This window comes from Mus caroli, unplaced genomic scaffold, assembly GCF_978045245.1.
Source record: "Mus caroli unplaced genomic scaffold, Mus_caroli_1 scaffold_8, whole genome shotgun sequence".
NCBI classification, from domain to species: Eukaryota; Metazoa; Chordata; class Mammalia; order Rodentia; family Muridae; genus Mus; species Mus caroli.
This window is the reverse complement of record NW_028227263.1, coordinates 44,248,233-44,274,274: the sequence shown is the minus strand read 5'-3', so window position 1 is coordinate 44,274,274 and position 26,042 is coordinate 44,248,233. Positions and strand designations below refer to the sequence as shown.

General features: G+C 43.6%; 2 protein-coding genes across 7 annotated transcripts in view; both read right to left on the bottom strand.

Moving 5' to 3' along the window:
- Nucleotides 1-136: 136 nt before the first annotated feature.
- On the bottom strand, nt 137-4,983 carry Chrna10 (cholinergic receptor nicotinic alpha 10 subunit). The gene is made up of 5 exons (XM_021167278.2): nt 4,923-4,983; nt 3,604-3,749; nt 3,076-3,230; nt 1,945-2,477; nt 137-1,344 (listed from the first exon to the last, which is right to left on the bottom strand). The coding sequence occupies exons 1-5, from the start codon at nt 4,981-4,983 to the stop codon at nt 896-898; spliced, it is 1,344 nt and encodes a 447-aa protein (XP_021022937.2). The 3' UTR covers nt 137-895.
- Nucleotides 4,984-7,849: 2,866 nt separating this feature from the next.
- Nup98 (nucleoporin 98 and 96 precursor) overlaps nt 7,850-26,042 on the bottom strand; it is a 92,722-nt gene continuing 74,529 nt past the window's right edge. For 4 of the 6 annotated variants that reach the window (XM_021167275.3, XM_029480156.2, XM_021167277.3 and 1 more), the window contains 11 exons: nt 22,993-23,422; nt 21,046-21,275; nt 18,207-18,473; nt 17,340-17,497; nt 16,157-16,300; nt 14,885-15,027; nt 13,531-13,752; nt 12,573-12,814; nt 11,958-12,112; nt 9,208-9,319; nt 7,850-9,120 (listed from right to left, as the gene is read on the bottom strand). In XM_021167275.3, the coding sequence (XP_021022934.1) occupies nt 8,903-9,120; nt 9,208-9,319; nt 11,958-12,112; nt 12,573-12,814; nt 13,531-13,752; nt 14,885-15,027; nt 16,157-16,300; nt 17,340-17,497; nt 18,207-18,473; nt 21,046-21,275; nt 22,993-23,422 (2,321 nt within the window). In that variant the 3' untranslated portion in view covers nt 7,850-8,902. Of the gene's footprint in view, nt 9,121-9,207; nt 9,320-11,957; nt 12,113-12,572; nt 12,815-13,530; nt 13,753-14,884; nt 15,028-16,156; nt 16,301-17,339; nt 17,498-18,206; nt 18,474-21,045; nt 21,276-22,988; nt 23,423-26,042 lie in introns of those variants that run through there. The other 2 variants (XM_021167276.3, XM_085841458.1) reach the window with 2 other exon arrangements.

Sequence of the window (26,042 nt, the reverse complement as noted above, 5' to 3'; positions counted from 1 at the left end):
GATCTGTGAGTCCTGAGAGCCCTACCTACCTATTAAGACCAACTGAATCCCCAAATTCTGGTTGTGGGCCCCAAGAAGAAGACCAGGCACGGGAGAGGCACTGGGAGCACTCATTTATTATGGATTGAAGCTCCGAGTCAAATGTCTGCACAGCCTTCTGTTTTGGAAACTAGACAGTGAGTTCCCTCCCGGGAGAGCCTAGCAGTGAGAAGCAAGATGAGAATCTGTAACAGCAACTGCTAAGGGTGACAAGCAAATGTGTAGCTTTGTCCCTTTAATTAGTAATCTACACCCGAGCCAGGCATAGTGGCACCTGTGTTTGGAGAGGCAGAGGCATGTGGATCTGTGTGAGTTCAAAGCCAACCTGGGCTACATAGCAAGTTCCAGGCCAGCAAGACTCTAACTCGACAGACTCTAACTCATAGCGAGACTCTAACTCGACAAAGGAAAATAACCTGGATTCCACCAGCTAGTAGCTATGATTCCAAGTGTAGACACTGGGGTGGTTATTTATTTTTAGACAAAAATTTCTGTAGCTCAGGCTACAGACCTTAAGGTAATCTTCCTGCCTCAGCCTCCTTGTGCTGGAATTATATCACCTTGCTCAGCTGGCACTGGGTCTTAGCCTCCAAGTCTGTACTTTGACCTTAATCATGTTGGAATTAGGGGAGAGGCGAGCTTTATATCCCCTTCCATTAGGGCATGCAGATCACAAAGGCTGTTTGTGGGTTGTGAGGTCAGAAGTGCTGGTCCTGAAGAGGTGTCTCTGATTCTTAGCAGCACTTTGGGGAGAAACTGGCTAGTATTTCTGAGTACTAAAAACCACCTGGGCTTTGCCATCCCCACCTGGTGGTGTTGAGGTGATCACAGCTCCCTGAAATCCAGTTCCTGGCCCTTACAGGGCTTGCACCAGTACCAGGAGGCTCATGACCAGAGCCATGCAGAAGAAGATGCCTAGGAAAAAGCGGTCCATCACTCTAGCCAGGCGCTTCCAATCTTCATGGCGGCGCTGGGCAGCCCGGTGGCTGCGGAAGGTGCCGGCAATGGAAGCTACGTGATGCAGAAGGGCTTCCTGGTGGCATAGACACCGTGGCTCATGACAAGGGCCCGCTGGGGGACCTGCTGAAGGCTGGAGGCTGGGGGCTGACTCTAATGGCTTGGACTGTCCACAGGGCTCCCCTCGTTCCCGCACGCACAGGCCTTTGGCTAGGTGTCCCAGCAGGAGGACCCGAGCCCAGGCAGGTACTGGATGTGCATTAGGGCCACAGTAATGCAGATTCATAATGAGGATAGTAAGCGCTGTGGAGAATGTGACCATGGTCATAGTGGCCATATAGTACTTTCCTGTGGGACAGAGAGCATTGTGAGCCCCAAACAGGAAATGAAGCTTCCCAGCTGCCTCATTATAAATGGAAAGAGGGACAGCATCAGGCCCTCAGACCCGATGAGGGGAAGGATAAGGTAAGGGCTAAGGCCGGGCAGTGGTGGTGCAAGCCTTTAATCCCAGCACTTGGGAGGCAGAGGCAGGTGGATTTCTGAGTTTGAGGCCAGCTTGGTCTACAGAGTGAGTTCCAGGACAGCCAGGGCTACACAGAGAAACCCTGTCTCGAAAAACCATCAGAAGATATCTGCTACCTATTTTTTTTCCCCTACTGGGTATCAGATTGCCGTTGCAACCTGAACTGTCCTGTCTGTACACCTGGAATAACCTATTCGTTGGTTCATGGTATTGCTCCTGTGAATGAACAAATGTCACATGCACAGGAGAATGCCTGGCACACAGCTATCACTACAATTTGTTTATTATGACACTGGGCACCAGATCTTCCTCCATCAAGGCCCCAGCAGTCAGGGGTGTTCCCCCAGTCAGGTCTACGCTCTCTCACCCTCTGCAGCAGTCACTCTTCTGACTTAGTGTTCACTCCCCCAAGCCCTCAGACTCACCGATGAGTGGAACGCTCTCTGCAGGTGGCATGCTCTCGGCCAGGATCAGCTGGAAGACGGTGAGCGCCAGGAGCACGGTGACACCCAGAGACACCTTCTCCCCGGAGTCAGCGGGCAGGTGGAAGGCCAGTGGTGCCAGCAGGGAGATGAACACACAGGGCAGCAGTAGGTTGCACACGTAGGCAGCTGCGCGGCGGCGCAGCAGCAGAGTGAAGGTCACATCTGGGTAGGGTTCGGAGCAGCAGCCATAGGTGAGCACGCGCCTGCGCGCTGGCATGCCTAGCACACGCCATTCAACGTTTTCCACGAAGTCGGCCAGACTGGCGGAAGTGCCCCGAGGTCGCACATCCAGCTGGTGCCCTCCGTGCGTCCATGATCCGAAGGTCAGGCCACAGCGCTGAGCGTCAAATGGGAAGGCAGACACATCCACACGGCACGAGCTGCGTGTGATGGCCGGTGCGTCCCAGCGCACAGCACCGTCGTGCTGCACAACCACGTTGGTGCTGGCCGAGGCAGGTGGCTGCGTGTCCGCCCTGTGGACAAGCAGGACAGGATTCACCCGGGCCCACAAACAGGGTGGATTTATTGTCACTAGTCGGGCTTTAGTGGTCAGGGCAGCACAGCGGTGTGAACCTCATTAGTCTTTGAAGGTCTAGAGAAGGCAGAGTTTGAAGGCTTAGAAGGATCTGGGACCGGGAGCAGAGTTTAAGACTTCTACAAACCTTGAGCCTCACAGACCTAGGGAGTCATCTTGTAGAACTCATTAGATGAACCCAGAAAGATACACGATGCTGTGTGTTGGCTGGGAGATGCAAAGCACCTAAAGGTGGCATAAAGGAGTACCCCCAAGGACTAGGCTGTTGAGATCTCAAGTGACCCCAGAGCGTGGGAGGGTGGAGCTGCCACAGAGGAGCACATGGACAGGCTTGGACCACAGAGCAGGTTCCCTGCAGACATCAAGCTTGAGTTGGCCTGAAAGTGACATGGAGTGGTGAAGAGCTCCTCAGAGGGGTCCCTAGGGACAAGTTTCTTAGATGACTAAGCAACTCTGTTAGGTGTTGGGAGAGGACTCGGTGCATGTCAAGGGCAAATGGGCAACTCTAAAGAAAAAGGGGGGCAGACAGGAAGTACTTGTTGTAAAGTACGATGTCTGGTCGCCACACTAGACTGCTGGGAATTCGAATTGCATCCAAGTCACCGTAGGCTTTGGGGTCCCAGTGTAGGTAGGCGTCTGTCCACTCCTGCCGGATCCACAAGTACAAGGTCAGCACCTGGTTCCGTTCATCCTGGCAGGGGCAGACAATGGACATGTTTCTCTGCACTCACTGCCCTTTTCATGCATACTCCCTTAGAGAGCTCTCCCGTTTGTACACACAAACCCAGCTTGCTCACACAGCCCAGTTCCCATCCAGGCTTGAACTTGTGTGCCCTTGGTGGGGTTTTTAATTTCCAGTTAATCCCACCAATAATTCCTGCTTGGGGAAGGTGGGGCCGGGGGAGAGCACTCAGTAAATACCAGAGTGTAAAATCTTGGGCCATCAACCGGTATGCAGGAGTTAATGGCCACTGTCATTATTAATATTAACACATAGGAAAAAGATCATTAGGAGATAGCCCTTCTTCCCTGGATTCACACATCCCACCACTACCATATCATACCATATCAATGATCTGAGACAACGTCACCTCCAGGGTCACATTTAGAGTCTGGTCTGTGTCTGCCACTGGTCTCAAGGCATTTGTATAGTTGGCAAACAGGTCACGAAACAGCTTGTGAGCCAGTCTACCCTCAGCTCCCAGGCACTCTAGAGGGTAAATGAGAATTTGACTGTCATCCAGCGGCCTCTGTTCACATCCATCACCCTCCAGCTAGAGCCTTGTCACCTGTTCCATGGTCTCACACATTTTTGATGCTCTGTGCCATTTACTCATATGTCTTCAGGTATACACAGAAGCCAGAGGAGAGGACTGGGTTTCTGGCTTTATCACTTTCTACCCTGTTCTCTTGAGACAGGGTCTCACACTGAACTTGCAACTTGCCTTATTTTTTTCAGCTAGTCTGGTTGGCTAGCAATCCCAGCAATCCTCCTGGCTCAGGTTCCTACAGCACTGAGGTAACAGGTGTTTGAGGCCACACCTGACTTTTTTTTTTTTTAATTAGGTCTTTTCTTCATTTACATTTCAAATGCTATCCCAAAAGTCCCCCATACCCTCCCCCACTCCCCTACCCACCCATTCCCACTTCTTGGCCCTGGCATTCCCCTGTACTAAGGCATATAAAGTTTGCAAGACCAAGGGGCCTCTCTTCCCAATGATGGCCGACTAGGTCGTCTTCTGCTACATATGCAGCTAGAGATTCGAGCTCCGGGGGTACTGGTTAGTTCATACTGTTGATATTAGCCCAGAAGCTTAGAATACCCAAGATACAAGATACAATTTGCAAAACACATGAAACTCAAGAAGAATGAAGACCAAAAAAGTGTGGACACTTTGCCCCTTCTTAGAATTGGGAACAAAACACCCGTGGAAGGAGTTACAGAGACAAAAGTTTGGAGCTGAGACTTGAAAGGATGGACCATCTAGAGACTGCCACTCCTGGGGATCCATCCCATAATCAGCCTCCAAACGCTGACACCATTGCATACACCAGCAAGATTTTGCTGAAAGGACCCTGATATAGCTGTTTCTTGTGAGGCTATGCCGGTGCTTGGCAAACACAGAAGTGGATGCTCACAGTCAGCTATCAGATGGAACACAGAGCCCCCAATGGAGGAGCAAGAGAAAGTATCCAAGGAGCTAAAGGGGTCTGCACACCTGACTTTTTACATAGTTACTGCTCCACCATCCCCATCTTCAGCACCCTCTCCTCCACATTCCCCAGATAGCTTGCTCTCAGCAGGCACTGAAGAGAAGGATAGGGACTGGAGGCTTGTGGTGGACAGGAATAATGGTGGTGTCAGATAGACCTGGTTCATTACCTGCAGGGAGAAAGAGCAGGAGCAGAAACCCAGGGCCCAGGTGATGGCTCCTGGTCCCCATGTCGCTACCACAGCCAGAGGGTGGGCAAGTCTTGAGGAGAGATGTAAAGCAACAGGCGCTGCTGGCACGGATGAGGTGGACAGTACCTGGAAACCAGAGATTGAGGCTTTCCTTCTGGTCTCCTGTTTGCACCTGGTCCTTGTATCTTTGCTGTTCCCAGCCTCTCTGGCTCCATCTTCTGTTCCTTTCCATATGACTAGTGCCATCTTTTACCTCTCTGTCTCAATTTGCTTTCTTTCTCTGTAACGGTCTTGGTTTCTGTTTTCTTTCCTCTCTCCCCCTTTCTTCTCCTCTTACAGCACCTCAAACCCCCTTCAATCCATTCCCTCCTGTACCTGGGCTCTGAGCAAGCCTGCTGCTCTCAGCAGAATAGGGCCAGGAACTCGTATCAGGGTTTGAGGCACTGGAGAGCAGCCCCTCTTCCACTGACTTCTTTTAGCTTAATTGCAGGGTTGGCATACTGGTGCCCATGGGAACAGAACAACTGAAACTGACACCTGAGGGTGCTGGGTCCTAAATTATTCAAATTGTGTAACTCAGAGTCCTGGGGGTTGGGAAGGTTTAGAGATGCCAGGATCTGAAAGTGCAAAACATTATGCTCTAAAGGTATGTGGGGCCGAGGCCTGTGAATGAGAACTGTACCCCCAGCCCCCAGCTCAGCTACATTCATTGAGTTCTAGAGGCTCCTTTTAGACCAGCACCTTTCCTCTCAGTAAGGGACTGGACACCTTAGACTCAGGGGTTTTGTCCAGCTAAGCTCTGCCGTCCTCATGGGAGTGAGCTGAGTCAGACCACTTCACATGGTTCTGTGAAGCATTTCCTCAGGTCTTGTAGTGTTTCCAGGCTGATACTCTACCCAGTGCCTAAACACTGTGGACAGGTGTGAGGCAGGGTTAGGGGTAAGGTTAGGGATTAGCAGATAAAGGGTCACAGTGAGGATTATTCGGTCAGACTTACACTTTAGAATCCTGTGTAGCTGAAGATGAACACGGACTTCTGCCTCCACCTCCCAAATATTTGGGTTACAATTATGTGCTGTCCTTTTAGTCCCAATTAGTCAAGGATGACCTTGCGCTCCTGCCTCTCCAGCCTCCACTTCTCACATGCTGAGATCCACCACGCCCAACTGGAATACTTGCTCTTAGGGCAAGTTAGGAAAAAAAAAAAAAAAAAAAAAAAAAGAGCCAGGCGTGGTGGCACACGTCTTTAATCCCAGCACTCGGGAGGCGGAGGCAGGTGGATTTCTGAGTTCAAGGCCAGCCTGGTCTACAAAGTGAGTTCCAGGACAGCCAGGGAAACTCTGCCTCAAAAAACAGCAAGTATTCCCCATACCAATAATCCTTATTGCCGCTAAAACAACAAGCTGGAGCACACTCTTTTTGAAACACCTTTGTCAAGAAAGTCAAGAATTCTCTGGCAGAAGCCTGGCCATTCTGTGTCAGCATGGAGGGAGGTTTGCAAACTACTCAACTCCTGACATCAGGGACTGAAGACTCAAGACAAAGCAGACCCTCTCTGTTCTTTTATCCTCCGATTCTATGATGCTGCACAAGTCTTTGGTTTAAACCTGGAATTTGTTTGATCCTCGGTTCAACAATTAAGACACAAGTAGACTTGAATTCTCATTGGATCCTCAAAGAGGCCTGTGTGAAGCAGCGAGTTCAGGAATCATTACTACCTCAGAAAGCAGTGACTCCTGGTTTAAGAACCTCCAGAACAGAGCAGGCTTTGAATACAAAAGTATATTCAGGGCTGGGCAGTGGTGGCGCACGCCTTTAATCCCAGCACTTGGTAGGCAGAGGCAATCGGATTTCTGAGCTTGAGGCCAGCCTGGTCTACAGAGTGAGTTCCAGGACAGCCAGGGCTACACAGAGAAACCCTGCCTTGAAAATACAACAACAAAAAAGTATATTCAGATGAACAACTTCAATTTAGAATCTACATGCATAAATTTGTGTGTAGTATTTATCAATCAGTAACTTCCTTGTCCCTAAATCTGTCCAAACTTAGCCTTTGGACTTAGATGTAGCTCAACTGTAGAGATCTTGCCTAGTATGCAAAGAACTTGGGTTTAATTCCCATTACTGCAGATGGGGAAGTGTGCTCTGAATCTGAGCTCAGCATTTATCTGTCCAGGATTTATTTGTGAGCCATCATGTGTGCCCAAGGTCAGGACAACTTGGAAACTGTTACTGCTTTCCTCCTCTTTGAGGCAGGGTCTCTAATTCTTGCTGCCATGCTGCCTTCTCCAGGCTAGATGGCAGGTCAGTTCCAGGGTGATGCTCTTGTCTCCATCCCCTAGTAAGAGCTCTGAGAAATGGGGCTGGAAGATGGCCTAGTGGTGAAGAACACTGGCTGCTTCTCAAGAGGACCCAGGCTTGATTCTCAGCACCCATAAAGTGGCTCAGAACTGTTCCAGATTCTAGTTCTTGAGGGTCCGATGCTCTCTGGCTTCCACAGGCACTAGGCACACAGGTGGTGAATACATACAGGCAAACCACAGTACACATAAAATATTAATAAATTCAGACAGACAAAACAAAACCAAACCAGAATGCTGGAAATTGAGAGTGGGAGTGATAGATATGATCAAAATACATGTAAACATGTATACACGAGAGTGCTGCCAGGCACACACAGAGCGCTGGGATTACAGATGTGTGCTAACACAGCTTGCTTCTTTATCAGGATTCTGAGAACTGAACTTGGATGGTCAGGCTTGTGTGGTTAGTGCTCTGAACTCACTCCTCAGCCCCTTGTTCGCTCTTTAACTTAGGATCAGTTTCTTCTCAGACAAGGATTCCAGAGTCTCCAAAAACACAAAGTCAATACTACCAGGAATACTATAAACATTTAATTTTATTTTTTTTTAAGAAAGTACTTCAGAAAGAGGAAAATAATCTAGATCATTTTTTATATATATATATATTTTTTAATAAAAACCTTTACATAATCTTCATGCATAAAGACCGAGGGGTGGCCATATTGTCTGTGACAGCCCCAAATATCAGCTGTTTCAGGCTAGTACCTGGGACTTCCTATAGCCAGCAGCAATGTGGTAAAGGCCTTCTCTATTTGCCCCTAGGGCGCATCCAGACCTGTCTCAGTGACAGTTTTATCTTCTTGGAAAGGTTCTTGGCTAGATGGGAGGGCAGGGAGGAACACCCTTGACATTCTTCATCTAAACTCCTCTGGCAAATCGAAGATGACGACCGATGATCAAGGGCCTGAGCGACTCTGGAGCTTCTCAGACTTGTTCTCGGTGGTGTGGGGCCACTGCGCACGACAGTATGGTGTCCAAAGGATACACAAGGCAGGGGTAAAGGCCTTGAAGATCTCTGCCTCTATGGCAGACAGCCCTGCTATCTTAAAGTTACCAAAGAACAAGGTCCAACTCTCTTTTGACTCCCAAATCCACCGTTACTGAGAAATCTACTTGAGGGACAAATCTGTAAGGAAGGTCGGTCAGCCATATGCCAGATGTCTGTCAAACAGTCATGGTACAAAAGGATTGCAGTGGTGGAGGTTAGATGCTGGCATGGGGTGAGAGTCACAACGCTGGGTGTGGAAAAGAATTCCCTAGGTTTTGGGAGGTTCTGCCAAAGAGGTTTTATTGACCATTTTTCAAAAAAAAAAAAAAAAAAAAAAAAAAAAAAAAAAAAAAAAAGAAAAAGAAAAAAAAAAAAATGGTCTTGAGGTTGATAAATGGAGACCTGTCTTCTTTGTTGTTGTTGTTCCAGAAGCCCTTATGAGCTATTGTAGGCTATGCTCAGTATTAGGAAAACCCCTGAATAACTAGAAGATGCAGCAGAAAGGAATGGAGGAGTCCCAGAGATTAGCAAAGTGTCAACTAAAACAGTGCTGGGGACTGTGGTGTGGCGAGTGTGAGTGGGCATGAGTGTGGTGGCAAGAGCCAAGCTCACTGGCTCCCAACAGTCAGTTCTCGAAGGTAGGACTGGGTAAGGCCTCGCAGTTCCTCCAAGGCATAGTCCTCAGGCATGGGGAGCCTGCCAATGTGGGGAGCCAAAAGACGCAAAGGGACTCGCTGAGGGTCTGGTGTTGAGTTGGAGGTGGCATCAGGAGCATGCTGAAGGCTCAGCACTACCCGCAGTAAGTTGGCTACCCACTTGGCCATATCTAGAGAGAAAAACCAGAGTGAGTGCTGTGAAAGTGGCACTGGTGTGGGGTGAAATAGCCATGAATGAATAAAGCCCACATGCTTACCTGATTGAGCCAGGCGATCCTTGGCATTGTAACACGGAATCTGCTCTATCCGATTGCACAGTGAAGTCACTTTGGTATGTAAGTGCTCTAGTTCATAACCTGAGCAATCCACCTACAGGAAAACAGAGAAACCAGTAAGGACAAAAGAAACTTCTCCCTTACATGCCTTTAATCTCAGCACTTCAATGCATCTCTGACTTTGAGGCCAGCCTGGTCTATGAAATGAGTTCCAAGATAGCCAGGGCCATAAACAGAAACCCTGTCTCAAAACCCAAAAACAAAATAGTACCACCACCAAAACAAAACAAAACAAAAACCCCACGTATACTTCAATCCCACTCATAGATTACACAAAATCTTAGGACAGTGATAGGAGGGGAGAAAACCCACGCTACCACCGTATCATCTAGGTGCTAAGGACAGGGCACTAACAGTAAACATAAGGGAAAGAACACAGAGCCTTGGGCTGCACAGGTCTTGAGATCATGATTCACAAACCACAAAGTTTTTACACAACACCAAAATACCTAGGATAAATCTGGTTCAGAGACATAGTATGACACTCAGAGACACACATATAATAAGAGGTGACATTTAAACCAGCATTTATGTCTCCTTATTCTAAGGTCTAAAACAGTGCATTTATACATTCTCCTGATCCATCCCTATGGTTCCAATTATAGTCAATGTATTGATTTCTAAGTCCTTAGTTCTAGCCCAATACAACAATCTTCCATTCCTGTGCCACATTCCTTGCTGAAGCTTGGACCATCATTACTTCTCACCTCAAACACCTTAGGAGCTTAGCCACACTACTGTGTCACACTCTGTAATCATTTGGTTTTTGAGATACAGTCTTGCTATGTAGCCCCAGCTGGCCTAGAACTCCCTCTGCACCCCAGGATGACCCCAGAGTTGCCATTACCCTCTTGTTTACCATGGTAAATTACAGCCCTGTACCGCCACACCTGGCTCAGTGACATGAAAGACAAACGAGATTTACTTTTCTCCCTCCACCGGCTCTTCCTACAGGTTCCTCAGTGTCTGCATGCATGCATGGAAGGATGCATCAAAGGAGGTCTCCTTTCACCATGTGAGTTTTGGAGATTGAACTCAGGTCATCAAGCTTGGCTACCAGCGCTCTAGACCTCACTTTGAAGAGGCCTTGCAGAATTCACTGATTTATCCCTAAACACAAACTACTCTAACCCTCTGCCATCTTGCTTTCATGATCCTTACAGACAAGAAAACCTTGAATTGTAAGCTGTGGAAATAAAGAAACTGGATGTCTTTTCAGAGCAGGGAGAGCTTCTTTAGGGAGATTATTTGGAAGCTGAGACCTTCCTAAAAACATGGTAGAGCTTTCCAGGTAAAGGAAACAGCCAAGTCCTGTGAGATGTAAAGTGTTCATATGCAATGCATGCCGTAAAGAGGAAAACACCAAAACAGAACTGGGAAGGTAAAGATATTAATTTGTGCATGATGTTTTGTCAGCATGTGTGAGGGTAGAAGAGAACCCTGGATTGGATAATGTCTGTGAGCCACCATGTGGCTAAGACATTGAAGTGTAGCAAGTGTAGCAAGTGATTTTAACTACTGAGCCTCTCCAGCCCCAGACTGGATTATAAGTGAGGACTGATTGCGTTTCATTAGGTTATGAATATGGATAAATAGAATCAACAATCCAAGGTAGATCTTTTCCTTTACTCTGTAGTATTGCTGGCTTGCTCACACGTTTTCCCTATTAAAATAGTACTTTAGTAAGAAAAGAACATGCTGTTTAGCCCTAAAGCTCCCAAATCCAGAGTATTCGGCATTTTTTGGCTTCTTTAATGACTATGTTGAATAAATGAACTGAATCAACTAGAAATGTTTCTTCAATGACTACTGAAGTATGCCACTATATGCCTGGCCTGGGGCTAGTGATCAGCAGTGGATGAAAACCCTGTTGGATGGATACAGACTTGGCTCCGCACTGACTCCTCTAGCTATCACTCCACACACCCTCTTGGGGAAAGGAGGAAAACGTTAATAACTTAGTTACTTACTCAGTCTGGGAAACCTAACAGTCTGACCTGAGAAGCTTGAGCTCTGAACTACTATACTCAACACAAAAGGTCTCCCCCAAACTTAAAGAACATAGAAATGTGAAAAAAATACAGCAAGGTTTGACAGGTTCAAAAAATGTACCCTGTGTTTTGGGAGTGAGAGTGTAACTCACACTTTCAAGGGGACAAAGCAGCAGAGGCAGCCACTGAGATGGTTCAGCAGCAGGTAATGGTGCTTGCTGCCAAGCCCGATGACTCCAGTCTGACTCCAGAAGAAAACCCACTTCCACAACTTGTCTAGGAACCTGCACATCTGTATTGTGGTATGTATAACCCCGCCACTCCCAATAAGTATACTAAAAAGGGCCAACCTGGGCTATATACAGTGAGTCCTGGCTGGCTTAGGTTATAGGGTAAGGCACAAACAAAAAACTCCAAAGTTCCATGTTCAATGCATTTAACACAGCTCAGACTGGCCTCAAATTCCTGATCCTTCTGCCTTGTTTCCCCAGTGTTAGGATTATATGTGTGCCACCATGATTTCTTTCTTTAGCTTTGAACAGTTAGGCCATCCTGGAACTCACAGATATATGCTTGCCTCTGCCTCTCAAGCACTGGGGTTAAAGTATGGTCCTTTGAAGTCTCTTCTTTAAGTGCCAATGAAAAGAAAAGTTAGACAGTGGCTTAGGGAGTTGTAGGTACCTGCTGAATACGGTGGAGCATTTCAATCACTCGAATATAATCCAGGTAAACGAGCCCAGATGTTTCCCAGTCCTGGATGAGGCTGCTGCGCTCTGGAGGTGCCAGATCTTCTAAGAATCCTTTCAGGTAGTCATAGTTCTCATTAATAATGGCATCTGAAGAAATAAAACATTGACTTCAGTGTACAAAAGTGTGATTCACAACAGTGTAGAAGACCAGACAAAAATCTAAGGCAGGCAGGAAGGACAAAGAATGTTGTTTCTCAAAATTTCAAGGCAGATGTTGTGAAAGTCAAAAAGGCACAGGTGAGGAACTCCTGGCTTCAGGCTGCTGAGCAACTATTTCTGGTGTTCTTGGTTAACATTTCTACAAGTGAGCAGAGCTTAGTGAACAGTAAGAACGTTTGTGTTAACTACAACAGTGCCATCTTTCCCCACCTCATAGACCCTTGCTCAGAACAAGTCTCTTTGCAGTCTTCATCTCTTCATAGAAAATGAGACTAAGCCTGCCGTGTCCTGAACTGAATGCTATCTCTGCTTGAACTACCAAGAAGGTTCACAGGTTCACAGGTGTAACTCGGGAGCATAGCAGCGTTACCTAGTGGTTTGCACTCACCAGAAGCTAGGTGACGAATGACTAGTTTGTGGCAGCGGTTCCAGTGACCAGCTTTAAATAAATAGAGGGCCTCCAAGTGCTTATTGGATTCCATGTGTGCTCGAACTGCTTTGGCCTCATGAATCCACTCAGCAGGCACACAAAGCTTCTGTGTGAGGAATGTCTCCTTAGCCCAAGACTCAGGGGTCTCTGACAGTTGGCAGTGCCTTGTCAGCAGCTCTCGAACAGCCTTCTCACGCATGCTGTGGGGAAGACAGAGACTAGCATAAGCATCATTCCTGGTCTGGAGAAGGCTATGGTGGACAGTAAGATGGTCCCCTGGGCAGTTACTCAAAGGGGCAATCTCATCTTTAGAGGACCACTTCAAACTTAAAAAACAAAACAAAACACAAAGTCTAATCTCAAATATTATTGTTTCTAATTATGTGTAAATGTGTGTGTTGGTATGTATGTGCACATGACTATAGGTCCCTTTGGAGGTCACAGGTTGGATCTTCAGAGTTGGAGTCACCACAGGCAGTTGTGGGTAACCCAACACAGGTGCTGAGAACTGAACTCAGATCCCATGGAAAAGAAGCCAAGTGCTCTTAACTGATGAGCCATCTCTCCAGGCCCTTTGAGATTTATCACATGGCTGTACCTAACAGATGTTCTAAGCCAGTGGTTCTCAACCCTCCTAACGCTGCAACACATGCTGTTATGGCCCCCTAACCATAAAATTATTTTTGTTGCTGCTTCATAATTTTTCTACTGTTATGAACCATAATGTAAATCTCTGTGTTTTCTGACAGTCTTAGGTGACCCTGTGAAAGGGTCCTTTGACTCCCAAAGGGATCAAGATCCACAAATTGAGAAGTACTGTAAGCAATCACTTACTGAACTGGACCTGAACAGCAATCCTTAGGTACTGCCCTGAGGTGCTGGATATTCCCAGCGGGTTCAATGACTTTTCACTCACCCCGAGTTGTCAATGTGTAGGAAGACAAAGATGGCCCACTCCCAGAGTCCTTCACTTTCCAGTTGGCCAGCATAACTGGCCTGTAGCACACCTTCACACTGTTCTGAGAGATGGGTATAGTTAAGAGCACGTAGCACTTCCCAAAGGTGCCAGCTTAGGCGGTAGTCCAAAGGATCTGCAGTTATGCTTCGGGGTTCTAATAGCTGATTGAGATCATAATGTCTGAGGAGAAGAAAGTATTCAGTCAGGATACTCGGCTGGCAGGTCACCTGTACTGAACAGGTTATTTGAGACAGGGTTTCTCTGTAATAACAAAGCCCTGGCTATCCTGGAATTTGATCTGTAGACGAGACTGGCCGTAAACTCACAGATCCACTTCCATTTGCCTCCTGAAGGCTGGGATTAAAAATATGAGCTAAAAAAAAAAAAAAAGCCGGGCGTGGTGGCACACGCCTTTAATCCCAGCACTCGGGAGGCAGAGGCAGGTGGATTTCTGAGTTCGAGGCCAGCCTGGTCTACAAAGTGAGTTCCAGGACAGCCGGGGCTACACAGAGAAATCCTGTCTCGAAAAACCATAAAAAAAAAAAGAGCTACTAACCAGCCCATTCTCTTAGTAAGAACTTATTTCATGGACAATATTATAATCCTAACTCATGGGAGAGTGAATTCTAGGCCAGTCTACTGACACAAAATCTCAAACAACCAAAGTAAAGAAAAATATATAATATATACAACATACAGAGAGTACCTCTACATATACCAAATTCTGAAGAGGACATCCAGCAATTAGAAATTTTATACCTCACCAGTGAAAATGTAAAATAATAAGCATTCTTGTTACACTGCCCAGGGAACTGAAACTTTTGGGCTTTTGTGAACCATTCTCACCTCAGTCTCCCAGACCTGGCTTAATGAAGTGAGTTTTGTAAATATCCACAGCAATTTTATCCCTAACAGCTAAACCAACAATTATCTACCCACCCGCAAAGCAGGATGTAAATTATGCAAAAATCTGCAGCACCAAAACAAGTATCTACCCCAAACCAACTTTGGTTATTCACATTAACACAGATAAATGTTACCATCATGCTGAGTGAAAAGACGACAGGCACAAAAGAACACAAATGATCTCAACTATGTAAATTCCTGTAACAACAATATTAATTTAGAGTAACAACAATCCTGCCCTCAAAGTTTAGGACTGAGGATTAATCCCTGAATCGCTTTAGGAAGTTTCTGTTGTGACAGAATCGTGTGCACTGTGTTGACAGTTTGCTGTGATTTTCCTATCCCACTGCATTCTTATTTATCTCAAGGATTGATTGAAGCGATTACCACCCTGGGCCTAGTTTACCTGTCACTGTAGAGTTTTAGAAGATGAAAGCAAACATCTTGAAGTGGTCTCCGGGAGTCTTTTTCTTCCTCTACCATACAGCCGCAGCCCTCCAGGTAAGAAGGAAGAGGGGAGCAGGCATACTTATCACCCTCAGGAGTATTCTGAAAAAGAAGAATTTAAAAAAGCATTATAACAGCTCTTTTCAATTAGTAGTATCATGTCTCAATCATTAAGACAAGCTCTGTCAGTGGTTCTCAGCCTTCCTAATGCGGAAACCCTTTAATTCAGCTCCTCATGTTGTGGTGACCCCAATCATGAAGTTATTTTCATTGCTTTTCATAACTGCTATTTGCTACTGTTAGGAATTGTAATGTAAATGTCTGTGTTTTCTCATGGTCATAGGCGACTCCTATGAAAGGGTTGTTTGACTTATAAAGGCTCCATGACCCACAGGTTGAGGACAGCTATTCTATGTAGTCCTGGAATTCACTATTTAGACCAGCCTAGAACTCACAGAGCATCACCTGCCTGCAAGCACTGGTAGTAAAAGGGTGCCCCACATCCAGCTCAAAACAACTTTCTAACTTCAATCGTAACAAGGGACATGAGATATGTCATTGAAAAATTTCAGCTTAAATGTTAATAAGGGCAAATTTAACCTGATGTCAGGCTTAAGCAATTCCCAAAGGGATAAGCTAGTCTTAGAAATAAAAAATCACTTCATGTAGAAGTAGAAAAAAATAGTAGAGAATTCATGACTTCTTTAAATAGAATAGAAGCAAAGGGTGGGTAGACTGGTGGGGAGGTAGAGGCAAGGAAGGGCAGGCAGATTTTTGAGTTCAAGGCTAGTCTGGTCTACAGAATGAGTTCCAAGACAGCGTAGGTCTACACAGAAACCATGTCTCAAAGAGTCCCCAACAAAGGAAATAAAGAAAAAAAATAAATAAAAAGGTACCACCCCCATCCTCTGAAAAGAAAGTAAATGGTAGAAGTTGAAGAGGAGCCCTGCCTCGAGGCAAGCAAGGTAAAGGATAAAGTTTTGAATTTGCTGGGACTACTTCAATTTTATACTATTTTGAAAGAGGGCAATCAGCAATAAGTATTGTGTTATTTGATGTTTTTTTCTATGACTTTAGAAAAAAAATTTTTGAGACAGAGTCTCATCATGTAGCCCTAGATGGCCACCTGCCTCTTGTCTCCCAAGTGCTGAGATTAAGGGTGTGCCTACCATACCCAGCTTGCAGGGCTTCTCTGGGAAGACAAAGTACCCACTAGAGTTCTCATGCATACCTGAAATGCTTCTTCATACATGCTGAGAGCCCTGGAAATGGAGGCGGTTGGCGGAAGCAAATACCAAAGATGGATAGCAAGGGTTCGTTTCCAATCTAGCTGGGAGCAAACATTGATTTGTTTCTGCTCTGAGAGCTGCCACACCTGCGGGAGACAAGAGCATTACCATGTCAACTTTAGGTTGCCTTGGTTACTACTGCCTGTCTATAAGCTGTTCACTTATATTAACCTTGAACCAAGAGATATCCTCTTGCCTCTGCTGAGATTAAAGGAGTATGCCACCATACCCAGGCTTAATGTTATGGCTTCAATGTGAAATCTCTCCTCCCATTTTCTTGCCATAATCGGTATGAGAAAGACATACAGACACAAGAGATAATCAAAGAGTAAACAGCAAAAACTAGATTAAAATAATTATTCCATTATTGGTAAAATGAAGAGTTGTGGCTATTAAAAACTGTGCAAATATGAACTTATACATCAATATAGATTTTAAAATGTCTGAGAAGACATAATTATACATTGTTTACTATGTAAATATTACTGATATAGGATAGACTTTTTGTATTTGAGCACATGCATGCCATGGTGTGTGAAGATCAGAAGTTTGTTAGAGGTGGTTACAGGGCATGACTGACCAGGTTTCAGGCTGGACAGCAAGTGAGTTTCTTTACCTGCTGTGCCATCTTGCCAGCCCCAATATTATTTCAAGTTTATATTAATTAATAAAGTATTTTTAGGCCAGTGAGATGGCTGAATGAGTAAAGCCTGAGGACCTGTTTGACTCCCAAGACCCACTAGGTAGGAGAGAATCAACTCTGGCATGTTATCCTTTGTTCTTCATACATGTGCCAGAGCGTACACACACACATTTGAGAGCAAGTGTGCAAAAACACAAACAAATGTATTAATTTTTTTTTTTCTAAAAATTCTTTTTTTGAGATAGGGTCTCCTAAGTAGCCCTGGCTATCCTGGACCTCTCTAGACCAGGTTTGTCTTGAACTTGGTCTAGATCTCACAGAGATCCACCTGAATCTTATCTCCCAAGTGCTAGGACTAAAGGCGTATGCCACCATGCCCAACTAACTGACACTAGGTTGAAAATATTTCTACCTAGAAATAAGGCCAAACTGTCAGTTATATTAATAGCCTAAGATTTATAAGAAAATTAGTATGACATTACCGGTTTTCCAGCCAACAGGGCAAATATGCGCAATCGCTCATCATGGATGAAGGAGTCAGCCTGAAGCTGATGCCAATCGGCCAACTGCATGGTGAGCAGCTCCCGGACTGACTGGCTTCCCACCAACTGAGACAGAAGAAGGGCAAGGCGATGATCACCTATAAGAGAAACACAAGTTTTCTCATGAGGACTAAGGATCTACAGACCTAATGAAACACAGGATATCACCATCTTCTTCCAGGTTTGGGAGAAAAGACTCAGTTCAGCAGTTGTCAAAGGAATACGCCAATGTTATAGATTAAAAAACTGCTAAAACCGGGCAATGGTGGTGCATACCTTTAATCCCAGCATCTGTGAGGCAGAAGCAGGTGGATCTCAGTCTGTTTCTCATACAGGGTTTCTGTCCTGGCCCAGCTTTTTTTCAGGGAGCTATCTTTGACAAGCAAGGGTACTCACCACTATACTATGAGGACAACCTGGACAGCAACTTTGAACCACTTGCATGTAATATGTTGTCCTATATGCATATATCTGTGCATATTCTATGCATTATAAGGATAACCACCTAAGTACAGATCACACATTTAAATGTTTATAGTGACTAAGTCTTAGAATTTGGGTGATTTTGTCCTATTGCTTTCTACTTATCTGCATTTTTTATTTTTATTATAAATGCATATAATAAGATCAACAAAATTTTAATTAAATAAATAATATTTAAGGTTCCAGAGAATTGTTTAGGAAAACAAGACATGGTCTCTAGAGGAACCAATAATCTTACTTAGATATATTTAGAAGGCAAGTTACAATTGAGAGGCAGGGGTAGTGTGGAGAAGTAGGTAGTGGTAGAGAGGAGCTCATTCCTACCTGACTGCTGTGCCAGACTACAGGCCTCACTAATCCTACTGCCCGTGAGGTAGCTGAAGACAGCCTCTATGGGACTGTCTCTGCGGGTTAAGGAGACTTCCTCTTCAATCTGAGGTGCAGCGGTATGTGACAGCCAGCGGGAAAAAGCTCTTCTTCGCTCCAGAGTCTGAATGTATTCGCTGGGCTCATCCAGCTGGCCGTCAAGCTCCTTCAGGTGGCCCCATAGGGCTTCACATAATGTCCATGTCAGGCTCCAGTGCTTCACAACTAAGAAAGTACAAAAACCAATAATTTAAAGTTTGGCGATAACTCTTGAGAGGCCATCATTAACAGTGGTGCAAAATATATCAGCACAAAAACCACTCATTTAAGTTTGCCAGCTCATTTCTCCCAATTTGTTCATCTCAATTTATAAGCTGCACAATTATAAGGTGTATTTGCTCACTCCATGTGCCTGTGACACCTGTGATACTTAGATAACAACCTGATGCTCCTTAATAAATTTTCTTAGTCTAATTATGGCTATTAAGTGTGATGATCAAGAGGAGATTTTCTAATTTGACCAAATTTTGCTACAAAATGCATTTAAAAAGTTATTTTATGTGTATAAATAGTCTGTCTACACAGCATGTATGTGCAATATGTCCACTGAGGTCTGAAGAGGGCACTAGTTGGAGTTAAAGATGGCCATGACTCTCCATGTAGGTGCTGGAACTCTTTTACCATTCACACTTGACTCCCCACAACAGCAGCAGACTGCATTAGCATTCTCAGAGACATCTGGTAGAAATACAGCCACTGCTAGGCTGTTGTCCTGCAAGTTTACATTTGAGTCACACACACACACACATACACACACACACAATCATACACAAATTAAATATAATGCAGGGCCTGTCATATGAAGATGCTAAAACATTTAGAGAACAGATGGCTATTTAACAAGAGGTGCTAGCACACTGCATATTTCAGTGTTGGAGACTGAAGGCAGGGTCCTATACCTCACTTTGAATCTAATCAACTCAAAATGAATCAAAGACTTTAAGACCTGATAATTTAAAATGAAACAGGAAAACACTGGTTAAGTGCTAAGATACAGGCCTAGGTAATGCCTTCCTGCAGAAGACTCTAATAAACAACAAGTTGTTTTTATAAAGCTATTTCTATTAATTATTATTATTATACATACTTAAGTAAAGAGCTTTTGCACTGTAAAAAATTTAATGGTGAAAAGACAGATTATGAAATGGGAGGACGGAAATCTTTGCAATCTGTTTAACAGAGGACTAATAAAGTAAAAAAAAAAAAAAAAAAAAAAAAAAAAACCCACACAAACAAACAAATCAGTAAGTGGTTAAGCAACTGAGCCAATACTTTCCAAATGAAGTACAAATCTTTAGCCATCAGAAAAATGCAAATCAAAACTCCTTTGAGATTGTATTTCACTCTAAGTGGAATGATTAACATTAAGAAAAAATAAAAACCAAACTACTCAAAAATTAACAAGTACTGATTGACAGTGTTTAGAGAAAAAGGAATTTTTTTTTTTTTTCCTTTTTTGGTTTTTCGAGACAGGGTTTCTCTGTGTAGCACTGGCTTTCCTGGAACTCACTTTCTGGACCAGGCTGGCCTCGAACTCAGAAATCCACCTGCCTCTGCCTCCCGAGTGCTGGGATTAAAGGCGTGAGCCACCACGCCCAGCTCAGAAAAAGGAATTTTTGTATTTTGTTGCTGGATATATAAATTAGTCTAGTCACCATGGCAAGAAGTGTGGAGGTTCCTGAAAAAATTGAAATGTTTTATGTTTTAGCTATATGACTTCTTACCCCAAAGAATGAAAGTTAACTCATAAAAGATAACGAACACTGTGAGTGTAGCTTGATTTCCAGTAGACAAGTTAGGGAGCCAGCCTTGATCTTACAAGCCTTTTCAACAGAGGACTAGATAGACAAAGTGCAGTCTGTATTATATGGTGGAGGTTCACTGAGTCACAAAGAATTAAGCTATGGCATTTGCAGATAAACTATGGCATTTGATGGTAAGCAAAGTAAGTCACTCCAAACAAAACAAAATAAAACTAGTATCCCATGTCTTCTTTTCTAAGTGAAATTTAGGAAACAAGGAAGTTAAAAAAAAGACAAGCTGTGCTTAGTGGGCTACACAAAGCAAGCCTGTCTCAAAAAACAAAAACAAAATGACAGACTGACACACACAATGAGTAAGGAGACCAGTGGGGATATGGAAGAGATAAATTAAGGGAATAAAAGGGGGTGAGTATGATTAAAGTATGTTTACACACAAATACACAAACACATGCATATCGTTAACACATGTCAATAATGATAAAGGGCAAATAACTGCCCAGCTCCTGACGCGCTGATAGCTATAAATCTAAACGTCCTGCACATAACAACGAGCACAGTTATTAAATGTCCTTGGTATTTGTCAGCTAAAGGGCTTCTTTTCACTTACTCATGTTACTATTATTTTTAGAATCTAATTAAAGGCAATTTTAGAGGGGGAATTTTTTTCCTTTCATGAAGATGATTTGCAAAACACATAGTTAAATATCTTGGTTTGAAATAAAAGGAATACAATTATCAAAATCTGAGGGTTTTGACTAGCTGTGGGTCTTTGAGGAAGTATTTATAAACTACAAGCCATAAGAATGATTAAAGACAGTAACTCATAATTTCTTTCTTCTTGTTCCAGATACACTGCAGCAATGTGTAAGCACAGCAGGCCATCTGACACCCGTAAGGAAACACATCCTCCTAGAAACACGCGTCACTATTAACCTGACTCCTGGGACAAAGGTCAGAGCATGGTGTGTACTTACTTGGTAGTTCCAGGAAATCTCTGGGTGACTCCTTAACCCAATCTGCATAATCATGAATGACTGAAACCCCAGGATTGGGGACAATGAGAGGACACAGCTCATCTACATGGACAGTGCTATGTTTTAATTTGAGCTCTAGAGGTGTCTGGTATAACTGCAGATCTTCATCCAGCTTCCTCTGTCTTAAGCCGAGTTTTTCCAAATGAACTTTGAATGGGGATTCAGATAGACTAGAAGAAACAACAGATGAGTAAAAAAATGAAGACAGCTGAAATTTCCCTACAACCAACCTAGGCTTTATTTCTGACTTCCAACAGAATAAAAGGCATTTCACTGAAATGTTTGTTTTTTGAGACAGAGTTTCATGTAGCCCAGGCTTGTCTTGAACATGTAACTAAGGATCATATTGAATCTCTTCTTCCTGCCTCCAGATTCCTCCAAACTGATGGGATTACAAAGCATGCAGGCACAGGCCACTCTAATGGGCTTCTGCTGTGCTGGGAATGAAACCGAGAGCCTCGTGCATACTGACTGTGTAAACACTGTACCAACTGAGCTACACTCACAGTCCTGAGAACCTAACTCTACTTTTATCAATGATTGTTCAAGACTTATTTTTATGTATTATGTGTATATATTGTGGTCAGAGGCAGATGATGACTGTAGAATCCACAAGTAGGTGTCAGATACTTTGGAGTGAGAGTTACAAGAGGTTATGAGCTGTCCACAGTGGGTGCTGGGAACCAAACTTGGGTCCTCTGGAAGAATAGGAAATATTCTACACAGTGTCAGCTTCTTAAACCTTAAAAAGACTAATGAGGTCTATTAAAATAGTAAGAACTTTATATTTCCCAACATGTGTAAAATTAGTGAACAATAATTTCCAAGTGGCCAATGCTATTGTTTATAAAATCATGGATGATTAATGATACAAAGTGCAAGATAACCAATACATTTTAATGCAACAAAGCACAGCTCGGTACAAGTATGGGAGTCAGTATTACTTGCTTCACGACTTATGTGGACATGATCTAAACATCAAAAGATATATGTAGAATGCCTAGTTTACAAATACTTAGGTGTCAAAAGTTATGAAGGTAAGTTTATAGATAACAAATATTTTGAGATACATCTCATGTAACCCTAAACTTGATATATAGCCAAGAAAGACGATGAATTTCTGATTCTCCAGCCTCTATCTCCTAAGTGACTAGATTATATGCATATACCAACACATACGGCCCGATTCTAAATGACTTAATTCCTTTGTTTGTATCTGCTTTAAATTGTTGTGCTAGAGACTGAAGTGAGGGTCTTGGGCATGCTAGTTCTGCTGGGCTGTATTAGCACTTGAGTTTCTAAGAGAGGTTCTTGCTATATAACTTGTGAAGTCTTCTGCCTGTCTCTAGTGCTGGGATTATACATACGTACCACCATGCCCAGATCGGTTACAAATTTAGATGAACATGAAGTCAGTCTGAACTTGATACAATTTTTAAAACTGATATTAATAATCTCCAAAATAATACAATACCATATCTAGAGTCAATTAGTAAATTTAGAATGGATTTTCCTGAGATGCTCATGAAACTGATGATCTTTATTTTTCAAAATCAATTAAAAAATTAATAAAGTAATCATATTCGTTTAATCCATAGTAAATATACACAAACTTATTAGGATTATAAAAAATACATAAGAAAACTGTACATATTTGGTGTAAATGCAATACATTTTGTATGATAATTACCAGAGGACTTAATTGTAGGGACTACAAAGGAACATATATGATACTATGTACATAACATATATGAAATACTTATACTTGGGTTAAAAATTTATATAGAGAGATCAAAAAGCAGGGTGCTGACCTTGGGTTTCTTGATAATAGAACAGCCCCAACTATAATGTGGACATTCCCCCAAAGCATCAATAAACATAACTCACGATTTAACAGCTACTGGATTGGGCAGGAATCCATATTCCATAGAATCGGCAACCTGATGATTTTCCAGTTCATGGGAGCCATGCAGTTGTTCTCCACTATTAGCAAGAGTCCAGTTGGGACCCCAACCAACCCGAAATGAACGTCCCATGAACAGGGCCATGTCCATCAAGAGCTTCCCCTTGCCATAGGTAATGGATTTTTCAAGAGGGACTAGGCCTGGTTGCCTTCGTATCCCCACTGTTTTTAGCTGAACCTCAGGGGCTGGGCTGGGCACTGTGAACACAGTGGCCAGGGGCAGAGGGACAGACCAGGGGGATGTGGATGGGATGTTCATGCGAGTTGATGTCCTGGGAGTGCGACATTCTTGCACAGAGGCACTTGGTGAAAGAAAAGTTCCACTTGCAAATTTTGATTGCAGCAACCCACCAACTGAAACAAAGAGGAAAAGATGCTAAACAACACAGTTTGTTTCTTCATTAACAATAAAAATCACTAAGGATGAAGATATCCAGACAGATTTTACAATCATCACTTTTCTTTGGAGCCTAAGTCCTAGAACCTATTAAGGCTAGCCCCAGAGATCCATCTGATTCTTCCTCCTGAGCGCTAGGATCAAAGGTGTGCACCACACCTGGCTATAGTAATTATCTTTGTTGTTGTTGTTTTTCCAGATAAGATTTCTCTGTATAGCCTGGCTGTCTTGTAATTCACTATGTAGACCAGGTGGGCCTTGAACTCTGCCTCCTGAATGCTGGGATTAAAGGAGTATGCCACAATATTTACTTAAAAAGATTTTAAATTATGTGTATGTTTGTGGGTATATCAACAGGACTGTAAATGTCTGTGGATGCCAGGTGTCCAATTCTCCTGAACCAGGAGTTACAGGTGTTGTAAGCTGACTGATAAGGATGCTGGGAATCAAACTTGGGCCTTCTTCAAGAGCAGTATGAGCTCTCTACCACTGAGCCATTTCTCCAGTCCATGATAATTACCCTTTCAGATGTGAAATCAAAGCAAGAGTTTTAATGATTTTATAAAGGAAAAAACAAAAACAAGAATCCTTGAGGATTATGTTAATAACAACATTAAAGACAGTATGTGTACACTTCCCTTTTTCAGGAAGCCTTATTACCACCACTCACATTTTAAAACTGAGGTAATTGGGCTTAGAGAAGGGACCTTTCTAAGTCCACAGCGCTATCAAGTGGCAAGACTGGGTGATGTGCCTGGGTAAAACTGTTCTTAAGGGTCATATCCTAACTGAAATCGTATATGCAATAAAACTATTTTAAAAATGATGGATGCAACTGGAGACAATAATATACAGTGAATTAGATCAGTTCCAGAAATACAAATATTACAAGTTTTCTCTTATTTATGGATCTTGGATATTACATATTTCCTAATATTATTTATGTACTACTGACATGAAAGTAGAAGAAAAATTGTCTGGGGACCAAGAATCAGGAAAGGGCAAAGTAAGTGGCTAAGAGGATGGAGACTGTGCTAAAAGGACATTAAAATGGCTAGAGAAGGTGGCTCAGCAGTTAAAAGCATTCCTTGCTCTTGCAGAGGATCTGAGTTTGGTACCCAGTGTATACATAGGGGCTCACAACCAACCATAACTTCACTTTCAAGAAATTTGACACTCTTTACTGACCTCTGTAGGCACTGCATGTACCTGTTACACATACATGCATGCAGTCAAAAAAAAATTCAATATACATAGATAAATCTAAAAATTGAGTTTGTATTTGTACAGCCTTATGTATAACTAAAATACAAAAACAGCTTGGTGATGGTGGCACATGTCTTTAATCTCAGCACTCTGGAGGCAGAGGCAGGCAGGGAGTTTGGGACCAGCCTGATCTACACACTGAGTTCCAGGACAGCCAGGGCTACACAGAGAAACCCTGTCTCGAAAACCTCAACATAAGAAAACCCAAAACAAACAAACAAACAAACAAACAAACAAACCAACAAAATAAAACCACAACAAATCCCATACAGATAAAAACTGAAGTGCTGACATATACTGTTCAGTGCTAGTCTGAGGAAATGTTATTAAGGGATGCTTTAACAAGCTAAAGTATTTTTTCCTCGGGCTAGAGAGATGGCTCATAGGTTAAGACCATAGACTGCTCTTCCAGATTACCCGAGTTTAATCCCCATCAACCATGTAGTCGCTTACAATGTCTGTAACTCCAATTCCAGGTAATCAGACATGTATCCCAGTCTGTAGACACCAGGCACACAAGTGACACAGAAATACACACAGGAAAAAGCATCTATACACAACATTAAAAAAAAATTCTTTTTGAGATTGTGATGGTTCGTATATTCTTTTTTTTTTTTTTTCCCGAGACAGGGTTTCTCTGTATAGCCCTGGTTGTCCTCGAACTCAGAAATCCGCCTGCCTCCCAAGTGCTGGGATTAAAGGCGTGCGTCACCACGCCCGGCTTGGTTTGTATATTCTTGGGCCAGGGAGTGGCACCATTTGGAGTGTGGCCTTGTTGGAATAGGTGTGACCTGGTTGAAGGAGGTGTGTCACTGTGGGTGTGGGCATAAGATCCTCACCCTAGTTGCTTGGAAGTTAGTCTTCACTAGCAGCATTTGGATTAAGATGTAGAACTCTCAGCTCTGCCTGCACCATGCCTGCCTGGATGCTGCCATGCTCCTACCTTGTAGTCATGGTGTCTGCTCACAGCAGTAAAACCCTAACTAAAACAGAGATGCAGAGATGAAGTCTTGCTAAGATGCCATGCTCATCCTGAACTCTTAAATCCTTCTTCCCTAGGTCTCTAAGAGCTGAGATGAAAAGAAATACCCCAGAGCGCAGGCTTCTATTAAAAGTCAAGTTTACTGTGAGTGCAAATATCTAATATGTTTTAGAGATAGCATTTTGGTATAAATCTCAGGCTGAACTCAATAGGACAGAGATTGTGTGAGCTACCATGCCCCTCAATATAGTTTGGTTTTTAAAGTGTGTGTGTGTGTATGAACGTAAGGAGAGGTTAAGAGGACCACTTTAGGGAGTTGGTTTAGTCTG